Source organism: Pteropus medius, unplaced genomic scaffold (genome assembly GCF_902729225.1).
Source record: "Pteropus medius unplaced genomic scaffold, Ma_sr-lr_union100, whole genome shotgun sequence".
Lineage (NCBI taxonomy): Eukaryota > Metazoa > Chordata > Mammalia > Chiroptera > Pteropodidae > Pteropus > Pteropus medius.
The window spans coordinates 18,141,559-18,155,465 of record NW_024349803.1 but is presented as its reverse complement, the minus strand read 5'-3'; the positions used below and the strand labels follow the sequence as shown (position 1 = coordinate 18,155,465).

The following is a 13,907-nucleotide window of genomic DNA, read 5'->3' as shown; positions in this document are numbered from 1 at the left end:
CGGCAAATAGGGAAGGAGAGATTTTAATCATGAGAAGGATGTGACAAACTGCTGATGGCTCCTAAAATGTTGAGGCCACATGCAAGGACAGGGGAGAGGCCTGTGAAAGCTAAGGGTGGCCCCATGCTGATAGCCGGCAAGGAAACAGGGACCTCAGGCCCACAACCACAAGGAACTGGATTTGGCCAACACCCTGAATAAGTCTGTGAGTGGATTCTTCCCCCAGAGTCTCCGGCATGAAATGCAGGCCTGCTGACACCTTGATTTTAGCCCCGTGAGACTCGTGGTGGACTTCTGACCTACAGGAACTATGAGGTAATATATTTGTATTATTTTAAGTTTCTAAGTTTACAGTAATTAGGCACAGCAGCAACAGAAAACTAATACAGTATTCAAATCCCCTCTAGAATGAAGTAACCTTCCCATTAACCCCTGGCCAAAACACACCCAGAAATAGAAACACTTTATCTTCCTGGCACTAATGAATGAGAAGCATTGATACCTGGTGTTTGGGTTTCTAAGTGATACAAGTCTTTAATTTAAATTTTATTAAACAAAGGTGTCCCCTTATTTCTTACTATTAGTAACAATGTTTTCTTGGTGACTTGGGTCTATTTTGAACATGTCAATTTCTGTGCCATCCTACTGAAAGAGAATGCCTTTGAATCCTAATATAGTTTGGTAAAAAAAAAAAATTACAGGTTTTAAACTCTTACACACCTAGTTTTAATTCCAACTCCAGACTTACTACATAGGACCCAGAACAAACCACTAAACTTGCCAGCCCAGCTTTCTCTCCATTAAAAAGATGTAAGTGATAGGTGAGGGTAAATGACAGAACGCACAAGACATGCCCAGCACTCAGACACCGCACAAAATGGTGGCCACGTTATTTTACTAAATGACCTCAGACCACTGGGTTTTGTTTTTGAACTCTTCTGCTGCATTTAGTCTCTTGACAAAGCCACCGCCTACGCTCCTACTCAGCTGCTCTGGTTTTACAGGAGACAACTGGCTTCCAGTAAGATCTGAGGAAGGCTACACAGGTTTGACCAGAGCGAAGTCCATGGGTTTTATCACGCCCGTTTTCTTCACACTGCTCAGGGGCCTATGTTCTTCTAAGTTCATAGCTGCATTTGGGCGACAGGACGATTTACTTTTCCGCACGCATGCTGTGTTACTTCTTTAATAACTAATGTTATTCTTAATATAAAAAGATGATTAATCAACATACCACCTCATTCCCCCACTTAGTACAATGCACAAAGCTTGCATCTAAATAAACAGCCAACAGAGAAATGCTAATGCTTTCCTTTGGTAGCTTACATTTCGACTACCTCTATTTTTATGAATGCATTTAAGCTTCTCACCTGTGAAACTTCTAAGTGGAACAAAAAAAGTATCCCAATTAAAAAGTCTGTCCTAACTTGGCATTTAAATTTAAAACTGATCTGTATGGGTATGAGAACACTGACAAAATATATGCATATTGGATTAAGACTTTAAATCATACACAAAAAAAATATGCAGCTACAGAACTAGGCCTTTACTGTTGCATTCCTAATAATCACAAAGTTGACGACTTCTCTATGTTCTTAGACTCCTTAAAATTACAAAGTTAGAAAATGAAATTTCTTTCATGAGAAAATGAAACAATATATGCCACTTCCAGTCTGGACAGACACACCTGAAATGAGATCAACAAACTAAAATTTTAATAGAAGTAGAATAAAATGAAAGTCCTCCACAGAAAAAACTTCGGTATCCTTTCAGCAGATGGGACCTGGGGAGCACAACAGGTGGGTGCGGGCTGCGGGGCGTAGACTTATCATTCAAGCACAGGTTTAATGGGACAAGTGCTTGGAAACGGACTACTGCACTGAGTCAAGTCACCACACCATCTAATTGCCTACGGGGTGAGGGCCAACAAAGCAAGCTCCAGAGACTCCGACAGTAGCACCGTGAAAAGCCTCAAGCCTCAAGAACGAGAGGGAAAAGGTTTGGCGGATGTGGGGGGGATGGGGGTTGGGGGGGAGGGGAGGTGGGGAGATTGACTGGGGTGGCACGTGAGGCAGTGAGAAGTGTAAGGAGCAATGAGATCCCCGCCCAGACCTCAGTGTCCGGGCGCCTGCCCTCCCTGACCTTGGGACTTAACAGAGCAGTTCAACAAAACCAGCTCTGGACTCCAGACCTCAAGCGACGCTGGGAACCACGTGAGAGAGCCAAGTGAAGTCAGGAGACACAGAGAAGGTCTGCGTAAGACTGGACAAATCAACCAACTTTCCTCTTCCACCAGATCCCCAGAACGCTGGTGGTCAAGCATCGCCCTCGGAAAAACCCCCATCGGAGCTCTGAGTATTGTCTCTGAAGAAACTTACTGGCCCCTCCCCACCATTAAAGAGTTGAGTTGCTGCCCAATCGCTCTACAGTTCAGGCCACTACTTGACAAGTACTGACCCATTAACACACCTTCCAATCAAATATTTAGTGCTTCATTCTTAAACATGAAATGACAACCAGGGATCACCAGATATTTAAGAAAAGCTTCCATCACAGAAGACAGAGATCAAAACAAACAGAAAAACAGCTCTGGGTAAATGAATTGCAGAGAACATAATAAAACTTCAAAACAAATTATGATAGCCTCAGAGAAAAGACCCGCATTTATGAAACATGAACAAGGTGCTACAAAAAAAGACTCAGAAAGCAAGAACATGTTCTTGGCTGACAGCGGAAATCATTTAAATATTTAACGAGACTGCAAGATAAAATGGAAGATAAAATGGAAAAACTCTCCTTGAGAACAGAATAAAACAATAAGAGCTGAAAAACAGGAAAGCATCGGGGAGGGGAAGAGGAGGAGAGAGAGAAAAAGAGGAGAGAAAGAGGGAAGGATCCAGGATGTTCAACATCCATTTTACAGAAATTCCAGAAGAGCGCAGAAGGAAAAAAGGAAAGAAATCATCAGAGAAACGGTGCAAACAAAGCAAAACAAAAAATCCCTCAAACCGAAGGACAAGTTGCCAGATGGAAAAGGCCCACCAAATTAGAACACACACACACGAACACACAACCACACACACACACACACACACACACACACACACACACACACACAGAGCAAAACATAAAACTTCAAAACACTCAGACAGAGACAATCCTAAAAGTTTCCAGAAAAAAAAAATCAAGAGACAGAAGCACTGGACTATTCAACAGCCACACTAATGGATTAATCAATAGTTACACAATGGACTGTCTGACAGAAAGATCTTTAACATTCTGGACGATAATAATTTCTAACTGAAAATTCTGTATGTAGCCACACTATCAAACAAGTGCAAGGACAGAATGAAAACATTTTCACGTGTGTCATCTATGAAAAGATACCTCTCTTTCACACTTTCTTAGAAAGAAGGAAAAATGTGTTTCACAAATATGGAGTAAATCCAGAGTTAGACTTGGAATACAAAACAGGAGAGAGACAGGAATTCTCACGATGATGGTGAAAACAGGTTCCAGGATGACAGCTACACGAAAGGCCTGAGGAACGGCTGGAGCAAACGAAAGCAGGAGACAGAGGTTCCCGGAGGTGAGTCCCAGAGAAGAAAATGAACTGACAGTTACTTGACATGTCTGAAAGCAGTTTTTTTTTTTTGCTGCCATAGACACTGAAGATTAATTAGCAATACGTACGTTAAAAAAAAGTCAAGCAAATAAAAAGAAAACGGGCAATTTTTAATTCTAGGAAAAATAGAATGTTTTATGAGGAAATGTAATTGTAATGCACTACTGACTTCATCTGAACGATGTGTACATAACCGAAACGATATGAACACTATTTTACTGTAACTATAGTGAGAGGAGAGGAGAGGAAAAAGAGTATAAAAGCTGATTTCTCATCTTCTGCAGTAGGAAGTCAACAGAAGACTAAAACTAAAAAATCAGGAAACAGCAGCACAAACACATTGTTTAGGAATGTGGAGTAAACAGAAGACATCGCATAAGAGGTCGGAAGCGGATGTCCCCGGGGCGGTGTGACTGAGTGTGCAGAAGGATGCTAGGATGCTCTCTTTAATTATTCGTTTTGTGTACTATTTACTTTTAAACTATATACATGTATTAGATTAAAATAAAAATTAAGTTTAAAAAATGTGTTAAAATATGAAAAACAAAAATATGAGTAACTGTGGGTCGACGCAGAGTTCCAGCCCAGAGCCATGAAAAGCGATGACTCAGAATCGCACTAACTCTAACAGGGGTGTCATCCTGGCTCGCAGTCACCTACCTATGGATCCCTCTGCTGTCTTCCTCTTCCCCTTTCCCTCCCTCCATCTCCCACCACTCTTTAATCGGCCTTCGTATTGATCTGCAGTATACCTGTTTTATTTAGCAAACTTTATTCTGTAAGTTTTATGCTCCCCAGGTTTCATTTCAAAAGCTAGACAAATTAACTTTACCTCTCTGGCACTTACCCTCAGAAACACCTGAATAAACGGCCAGTGGTATAATTTTTGCTGGTGCGTATGGTTTCATTGCTAGGTTTGTTTTTATTCTTCCCCAAACAGGCTACCAAGCCTCTGCAGACAAGGACTCTGAGCTTATCCACTCCCCTTGGGATTTCTCATGCAAGATAGCAGAAGCTCAATTTTCTTAAAGAATATAACGTAATTAGTCAGCAAACACATTAAGCTGATTTTTATATATGGCTCTTCTTTAATGTTTTCTTTGGCTCAGTGACAGAGTAAACAGAACTTTAAAAATTGTTTTCTCCTAAGATCCTGACAGGTCAAACTTTAACTGGATTTGATGTTATCCTATAACTAATAAGAAAAAAAGAGGGAGTATACTCCGATTATAAAGTCTAAGAACTGTCACGGAAGCCAGGTTCTGCCTGGAGGTTTTGGAAATTAACTCGTTGACAGGCTCTACTGAGTTCTCAGTGTAATAAATACATGAAAACCAAGACTCGAGACTCAATAACCCAAAGTCCAGGGGAAGATCCTCTCCCTGCTGCAGAAAGAACGGCCCTCAAATGCTGCGATGTCTCATCTCCATGAAGCTCTCTCACAGGACTTATTTTATGAGATGATCCTGCTGTCGACACTGAATCTCTAAAGTTCATGGTGACACTGTGTAGCGAAAGGAACTCTCGTCCTATACAAACTGTCTGGTGAGGTTACCGGAATCATGTAGGTATTAACTCTAACTAAACAAGAATACTAGCTTGTTTCTTTCAAGACAGAGGATTCGATGTGAACCCAGAGTTCGAGTTTCCATTAAGATGACACATATGTTGGAAGATATTTCAAAATAACATAATACTTAGATAACAATTACTTCCTATTGACAATTTATGTTCAGTTGACTATTATGCTTTTATGGATTACTGCCCAAGTACGGGACAAAAGAAAAAAGAAATCACAGGAAACTGAAAGTTAAATTCAACAAAGACAATTCTCATTGTTTAATATAAATGCTCTTAATCTTACAGCCATTCAATAAATTTTAAGTGCTTTTAAAAAATTACCCTTGTTAAATTTTAAGAAAGGTAATATATTTAATTATAATATCAACATCAGGTTTTTTTTTCTTTCATCGTTTGCAATGTGATTTTTTAGTGTCTGAAAACATACCTTTTTTTCCCATGTAATATTTATATATTTCAGGCAACAATTAACCTCTTCGAAATCCTCTCAAATCACAATGAGTAAAACAACCTACTTCAAAAATATTACTATTTGCTGACCTCGTACCCATCGGAATGCCTTTGACCAAAAACCAAACAGAGTAACAAATGTTGATGAGGACGTGGAGAGACTGGAACCCTGTGCACTGTTGGTGAAACAATGAAGTGATGCGGCTGCTACAGCGTTAATTAAAAACAGAATTACCACGTGATCCGGCGATTCCACTTCTGTGCACGTAGTCAAAATAACTGAAAGCAACGTCTCAGAGATATTTATACACCCATGTTCACAGCAGTATTAGTCACGACGGCGAAAAAGACAGAAGCAACCTAAGGGTCCACTGACAGAATGGATAAACAAAATGGAGTGTACATATAAAACATCGTTCAGCTTTAAAAAGGAAATCCTGACACAGATGAACTCTGAGGACACTGTGCTAAGTGGAATAAGCCAGTCACGAAAGGACGAATGCTGTATGATTCCACATATATGACGTACTTAAAGAGTAATCAAATTTCTAGAGACAGAAAGTAAAATGGCGGTTACCAGGGGCTGGCAGTAGCGGGGATGGGGAGTTGCTTAATGGAGACAGAATTTTGGTTTTGCAAGATGAAGAGTTCTGGAGATGGATGGTGGTGACGGTCGCACAACAGTGTGAATGTGCTTGACGCCACTGAGCTGTACACTTAAAAATGGTTAAAATGGTAAATTTTATGTTTTGTGTATTTTACAATTTAAACTAACAATAATAAAATTACTATTTGCATAGAAGAATGGTGAGTGTCATGTCACAAAACTGTAGCAAGAACACATTTCTTCAAAAATCTTACGTAAAGAATTTAATCAATGTCTTAATGATCACATATACCATATCTCTGGTTGAAAACATACAGGCAAAACATTTTACTAGACTGACTAGCAAAAAGCAAAAACTCAAATAGTAAAGGGTCCTCTGGGCCTACTACACCCATTCTCAGAAGGTGCTCCCACCGCCCCTCATGCGCCCTCCCCTTGGGTCCCAGCAGTCTCTCCTTCACTTAGTGACTGACTGCTGGGGCACCTGTCCTATAGCCCAGGTTCCTCGCAGACAATCCAGGAGCCTAATCCAATCCCGAACCCCAGCTGATAATTCTAGAAAGCCAATTCATTGTAATTCCATCTTCTCCCTCAAAACCCTGAATCCCACTCACTTCCTCTTCTCAGTACATCCTAAAACCCATCGTCTCCAAAACCCATTCTCCACAGGACCAGGTCTAAATGCCATCTACTACGAAGCTTTAACTCGCAGCAAGGTCTTCCAGAGCCCAGGTCCCGCAGAGCGCTCTCCTACTGCATGCTCTGGTTCTCGCCCAGCTTCACCTGGCCCTAAAGGGCCCGCCAGAGTGCAAAGAACTACCAGGATGGCCGGCTGACCGTGCAGGTACCAGGCCCCACCTTCAGAGACGGTCCCGCAGTTGGCTTCCTGCAGGGCTCTGGACATGCATTTAATACAAACGCGGCCAGTGGTCTGAGGCACACCACCACCAATTGAGACTTTCTAGCCTGAACCCCCACTCGTCTAATGCCCTGCACACAAACTCCCTGTCATCTGCGCCTAAATCTATGAAGAAAATCTGAGCTTGCCTCCATTCCTCCTTGCAGAGATGTATGAATAATCTGAGAATTCGTTGCACGAGACAGACCACGTATGTCTCCATCCGTTTGGTTAGTTTACACCCGTTCTCAGCTCTCAGCGTTGCACCACATCTGCCCTGACTGACCTCACAGGACGACAGTCTTTTAAGAAGAAAGGTGACTTCCTAACTGAAGAGGCAAGCTGCAGCCTGGTTCGCTTTCTAAAGGATTTCGTGCCTTATACCGATTTCAGTTGACCTTTAAAAAAAAAAAAAAAACCACACCTGTGCTTTAAATGTTTCCAATAATGAATTTCTATTGTAATTTCAAATTTATCACTGTCTGACATTCATGCTTCTACAAATGATGTAAAAAGAAAAAAGAGCTGCAAAATAGGATATTTAGAACTGCCTGGATGTTTAAAAAGTATGAATTTAACATTCTGAACAAATCAATATTGTTTTCTACATTAAAAATCCATATGGGCATGACAACTATTTTCAATTATAAGTGACTCATTCTACACGAAACATGTCTGAGGACTAAGGCGAGAGCAATGTGATCAGAGAAAAAAGGTAGTCTGAATAATGCAGTGTAATGGAAAGATCACCGGACTCCAGGCCTGCTGTGTTCCAAGGCCAGTTCGCCCGGCTGGGCTGTGTGACCTGACTGTGGGGCCAAGGGCAATTATTTCCCTGTCTTCAGCAATGACAGGGTATATATCAACCAGTGACCTCCCAGAGGCACTGGAAATACATTAATATACACGAAATGACGAAAGCTGCTGCTACTTCAAAAGAACACATTCCAAATTACTTCAGATTGTGTTCGACTTCTCAAGTGCTGGTAGGTGTTCTACGCTGGCAAGTTCCTTTCATTTCCTCAGTGATTCACTGAGGATCCGCTCTGCACGAGGTTTGATGCTAGGCACTGAGGACTAGAGAGGAAACCAGCGTTAAGGTGTTTCTAATGTGTCTCACTATCTGCAGCCTAGCTAGAGAAACAAAGTATACGTAATGATTGCATCGTTTCTAAACGGCAAAGTGAGTGGTTCAAACTGTGCTACGGATTGATCATTCTATTCTCTCAGCCCTCTTGTCCATATGACTGTAAATATACTGTTAATCAACCCGAAGAGAAAGAATGTGCAAACCGATGGACGTTCGACACGTAGTCCCTGCGACAGTAGACTGGTATGGCAGCCCAGGGAAGTTTGGCAAGATGTGGGGGAAAAAAGGCTTCTCAGAGAAAGTGAGTATCTGTTAAATACAATGGATATTTCATCTACACTCTCTTTCAGTCCTTATGATAGTAAAATGGTAATATTCTCATTTTACAGATGAAAAACCAATTTAGAAAGATTAAGTAACATGCTACACAAAGCAAGTAGCAAGGTCTGCATGTGAATCTAAGTCTGTTCTGACTAAAAAAGCCTGAGACCGCTCAGCTCTACCATGATGTGATCCGTGGGTAAAGAGGGGAGAGAGGAAGAAGGCATTCTGGGTAGAAGGCCCAAAATAAGTCCAAGCCTGAAGCTAAGAGAGTCTCCGAGTCTGGAGGAAAGAGAGAGTGGGGAGCATTGGGCAGTTATGGAAAATAAAGTTAGGGGACATATTGTGAAGAGGCTAAAATACTAAATGGCTAAAAAATGTGGACTTAATCCTACAGATCCATAAAGTGGAACAGGAGATTGTAAGCAGAGGAGTAAGGATGAAACCAGGGCAATGAGGAAGGTGAACTTCACAGCAGGACAGAGATGGACTAGAGAATGTACGGCATAATGTAGAAAAAATTATTATTTAAAATCTCAAGCACTTCAACTTTTAAATAAAGCCAGTGACAATATTTTTGTAATAAAATATTATCAAACGGTCTCTTGAATGGATCTTAAAACACATCTCGAGACACGTTTTTCTAAAATGGCTATTACGTCCTACTAATTCTTATATGGTCAGAAACCACTTCCACCTCCAAATGCACCTAAAAAGAATATTCCTAAGGTCAGGGCCATATTTAAAAACCTTGAACGGCATGCCGCACAGCAAAAAGAGCCAAACAGAAGGAATAAGAGCAGTGACTCCAAATCAGGAACTCCTTGGTAAAGAAAAACAAAGTTGCCAAAAGTTATATCTTCACATTGACAGAAGCACTCAAAAAAAGTTAAGGACTGACAACTTAGAGGATGACTTTCACATAACCCCAGATTTCCTTTTCCCCAAATTTATAGTTTCCACTACTCACAAAAATCAATATAAAAGCATCAGCCTCACCACTTAAGGGCCAAATTTCCTTACTCTTACGGATGTAGAACTTTTTTCTTTTCTTTTTTAGGTCTGGGCTGGTGAATTTAGTGCCTCCTTGGCAGCTCATAAACAATCATCACAATGCTCAAGTTCTCCATCCCATTCTGTCTTTACCACAGGAAAATTCAGTTGCATTCTGTAACTTGACGCTCAGCTGTATCGAGCCAAGGCTCCGTATTGTCTAAACACATTTGAGACCTAGTGTAGGATCATATTAAACCCTTTGGTAACTATCAGATAGACAGTAATAACCCAATTAGCCAACAGAGCACACATGACACTGGCCTAGCCAGTCCCCTGGTCAAAAACACTTTGCTGGATAGATTCATTCACCAACAAGGTGATCACCTTGCAAAGGGGACTTAGAAGAGAATGAGGAAATTTGGCCAGGAAAATCTGGAGGGAAATGTGCAGCTGGGGTTTTCAAAGAGAATTACAGTAATACAGTAAACAGAATGGCAAACGGAGTGGGCTCAGATAAAAGTAATCTTCATCTTTTCTACAAAATATCTGATGTTGAGTAGACGACTTCACTCCCTGCTTTGCGTCCTTAACTTAAAATTGAACCTTCCAGAAAGTAAAGTGAGCTTGAGGTTCTGGGGAACATAGGAAGTGCCCAAACCACATTCTGATGTCTTCATATCCGTGCAAAGGAAATACCTATACCTAAGTACCAAGACATTTTAACTTATTTAGGGATGGATGAGCTTCTCAAAGATTATATTTGCTTGTGCAGCCAAAGACATTCTCTCAGACTGCGGCCACGGAATTTTCAAAGTCTAGAGGTAAAGCATTACACACAAAGTGAGTAGAACAAAGTTATTCACAAATGAAAAAGTGTAGGGGCGAGATGGTAATGCTAAGAAAAATAAACATATTTTTATTTATCCAGGACGAGCCCAAAACCTTACAAATACCTAATTTACAACTTTAACAAACCAGAGCCTATTTCTCCAAGCCTCAAGAACTTGGCTTTACAAAAAAGTCAAAATTCTCGAGATTAGCCTCTGGCTGTCCATCTGGATTTTAAAACCTACTTTACGCTTCAGCTGTATAATATTTAAAGCCAGTCAATCTTTCAGGACCTTAAGAGTACTGACTGTACTTTACGTTTTTTCTGCATCCTAAAGACTGGTCAAGCAGGTTTCGATGCCTAGACAAAGGTTTGTCGATTTTTCTTATTTAATGAACCCATGGCAGTACGTGTGGACTCCAACGTGCTATGTATGGGTCCCTTAAATAAGAAAAATCTCCTTTCTCTGCTAAGTAATAAGGACAAACTTGGCCTCCACCTCTCCAAAAACAGAAGTGGGGAGGAACGGGAAGGGCTGCACTGAACGGGAAGGCCAGTCTGCAGCTTCGCTCTTCCACCGTGGGCGCTGAGGCCGAGAGGGACGGAGAGAGGCTGGCGAGACTGTCGCCCTCGGGCCTGCGGCGACTCGGGCGGGGCCTTGGGGAGGCCGCGCCCGGCGAGGAAAGCGAGGAACGAAGGGCTTCGACACCCGGCCCGCCGTCCAGGGACTCGGAAACCCTCCCCGGGACCAGTGTCCCGCACCTGCCGCCCCGCCCGCCGCCCCTTAGGCCCTTTCGCTCAGTGGACTCCGACCCGCAGGACTCACAGCTTCAGGCTCTCGTAGGTCGTCGCCGCCGCCATCCTGCACCACCACCTCCTTCCTCCTCTTTCCGTCTGCTCCGCCCCGCGCCGCCACCTCGGCTACGGCTCTACCGGTCACCCTGGCACGGCGGCCGCAGCAGCGTCCAGCCTGGTCCCACCCCTCTCCCGCGCCCCGCCAGGCCTGCGAGCGAACGGGAGGCGGCCGGGGACAAACTTAGTGCGCGCGCGAGAGCACGCAAGAGACGCTCTCCGACGCCGTGGGCCGGGGCGCCGTGACGTCGCCGCCGCGCATCGGCGGAGCGTGCTTGCCGGGAAAGGAGGAGCGTGCAGGGCTGTGCGGCGGGGCCGCGGCGGAAATGCGGCGTCTGTGTCGAAGAGCCTGTCGAAGCTACGTAAAGGGTAATCTGCATTGCAGGGAAAGAGGTGGCAGTACGGGGCCAGTGGCGCAATGGATAACGCGTCTGACTACGGATCAGAAGATTCTAGGTTCGACTCCTGGCTGGCTCGATACGTACATTTTGCCAGGTCTGGGTTGGATGTTCCGGGGCCTCCTTGGAAAGGATTATACTATAACTAAAACGTAGAAGTTAAAAATCTTGAATTTTAACGCTGTTTTGCCCGAAATGTCATCTTGTAAGCTGTGTTTGGACCTCGGAGTTGTGTGACGTGGTTTGTAAATTGCAAAGCGCCCGATTAATGACGCACACGAGGAGTCTCTGAAAATGGGGTACATTTAGGGAAACGCTTGGAAAGGTGGCAGTTGCGGGGGGCGGGGGGCGTGCTGAGGCCGGAGGTTAGCTACCGGGTGACACAAAAGCGCATCGCAGGCAGCAGGCAGTCTGTCCTTTCCCGCCGTGGATCAGAAGCCCCCCGCGCTGATAAGAAGAGTGCCGCTGCCCCAGTTTACCGGGATCGGGGAGCTCGGGCTCGAACCCGCCTTGGAGAGGGCCCCGCTGAGTGCGGCAGCGCGCCCGGCGGGCCCCGCGGGCCTGGGAGTCTGCGGCCCGGTCCTTGAGAGCGACCTGGCCCTCCCCGATGTCAACCTGCGGACGTGGATGTTTTTGCAGTAAGAAGACCCAAGACGACCTAGTGTGTTATTTTATTTTGTAGGCGCCTGGCTGGAAGACCCGAGGAGGCCCAGAATGCCTGCGGCGGAGCGGGGACTCGACTCCGGGGACCCGCCGAGACATCTAACGCTGTGGATTAACCACTCACTCACTCAGTCGATCAATTGACTCTCCAGTACAACTTGTTTTCCTATCAAGGTAATGATAGAAAATTGGAAAAATACAGAACATTACCGGCAATAAAAATAATGCGAATTCTCATCCCGAGAGCATCACTAACATCGTAATATTTTTTTCCTTACAGACTTTTTTTTTTTCTTTCACGCTTTTTTTTCCCTTCCATACTTTTTCATGTGGATCTACCTTCACACGTATTTTTCTGAATTTGGGGTTGTTGAACCAGAAATATCTTTGTGTTCTCACTTTGTCCCCTTAGCTTTTTGCCTGAGATTTACGGTTATTAAATATTCTTTGAAGATATCTCATTAGAGAACTAGATATTTTAAATACTACTCTTTCGTTGGGAATTTGAGTTGTCGGTTTGACGCTTTTTAAAAATAACGCTGCGTTGAATTATTTCGGATATGTCATTAATTTCTAGATGTGGAATGATCTGGTGGACTTTTTTTGTCTTTTTTTTTCCTTGCTGATTAGTGTAACATTTATTTATTTGTTTGTTTAAGGTGGACATTTTTAAGATCTATTTCACCGACATTTCTAAGATGTGGTACATATTTTCAAATTGCCCTCCAAGAAAATTAAACCAATACACATGTCAGTTGGTTGCATGCTAACCAACACTGAGTATTATAAATTTCATTATGATTTCTTTGCAATTTTCATAACTGAAAAAACTTCCTTTATATTTATTACTTGATGTATATATTTTCTCTTGATGTATGTATTCAATGTTTCCTTATAGATTTGTTAGACTTTTTAATATATAAAAGGATATGAATTCTTTGGCTATCAAATACATTACAGTCTTTTTCCAATTTATTGTTTACCTTTTCCTTTATAATATTTTTGCACCTAATTTCCACTTTCGATATGTTTCAGTCTACCAGTATTTTACTTTGTTTCTTCTATTGCATAAGTGCTCTTTTCAAATTGTTTTTTTTCTATTTACTTTTAGACTATTTGTAATTTAGTTTGTTCATCATTCCAATGGAAAACTCAATTAAGACTTAAAGCCTATCACTCTTACTGAGCAATTAAAAGCTCTAAGCTCTTTACTGAGATTAATTTGATCAATCCTACCACAATCCTCTTAAGTAAGTCCTGTTGTTATTTTAAATATGAGGAAACTAAATTTGCTTAAGGTCATTGAGCAATTAAGTGGTGGAGCCTGAGTTAGAACTTGAGTCTGGGCTCTTGACCCTAAAAGCAATACTGCCGGTGGCTTACTGTGTGCTGCTGAGCAGACTAGGGGCCATTCCCTGTCTGGGGGTGCATGGTGATCGCATATGCCCCTCACCCCTTCTCCCCTGCTATTTAGCAATCAGAAGACTTCATATCTAGTCCTGAAGATGCTTCTTGTCACCCGCTCTGGGCTCTTGGACATTCCCTCTCACTTAATAAAATGGGGATTTAAGTTTTAGGGCTTTGAGAAAAGAACGCT

General features: G+C 42.7%; 1 protein-coding gene, 1 long non-coding RNA gene and 1 other non-coding gene across 4 annotated transcripts in view; 2 read left to right on the top strand and 1 right to left on the bottom strand.

The window, feature by feature from the left end:
- SACM1L (SAC1 like phosphatidylinositide phosphatase) overlaps positions 1–11,407 on the bottom strand; it is a 50,370-nt gene extending 38,963 nt beyond the window's left edge. Inside the window, exon 1 of one of the 2 annotated variants that reach the window (XM_039837541.1) lies at positions 11,224–11,407. In XM_039837541.1, coding sequence (XP_039693475.1) covers positions 11,224–11,258 — 35 coding nt within the window. In that variant the 5' untranslated portion in view covers positions 11,259–11,407. The remainder of the gene's footprint in view (positions 1–11,223) is intronic. The other variant, XM_039837542.1, reaches the window with a different exon arrangement.
- Positions 11,408–11,466: 59 nt separating this feature from the next.
- Positions 11,467–13,281, top strand: LOC120582263 (uncharacterized). Its single transcript, XR_005647522.1, has 2 exons — positions 11,467–11,744; positions 12,330–13,281. It is a non-coding gene; the product is annotated as an uncharacterized LOC120582263 (long non-coding RNA).
- TRNAR-ACG (transfer RNA arginine (anticodon ACG)) lies at positions 11,654–11,726 on the top strand. Its single transcript has one exon. It is a non-coding gene; the product is annotated as a tRNA-Arg (tRNA).
- Positions 13,282–13,907: the final 626 nt, after the last annotated feature.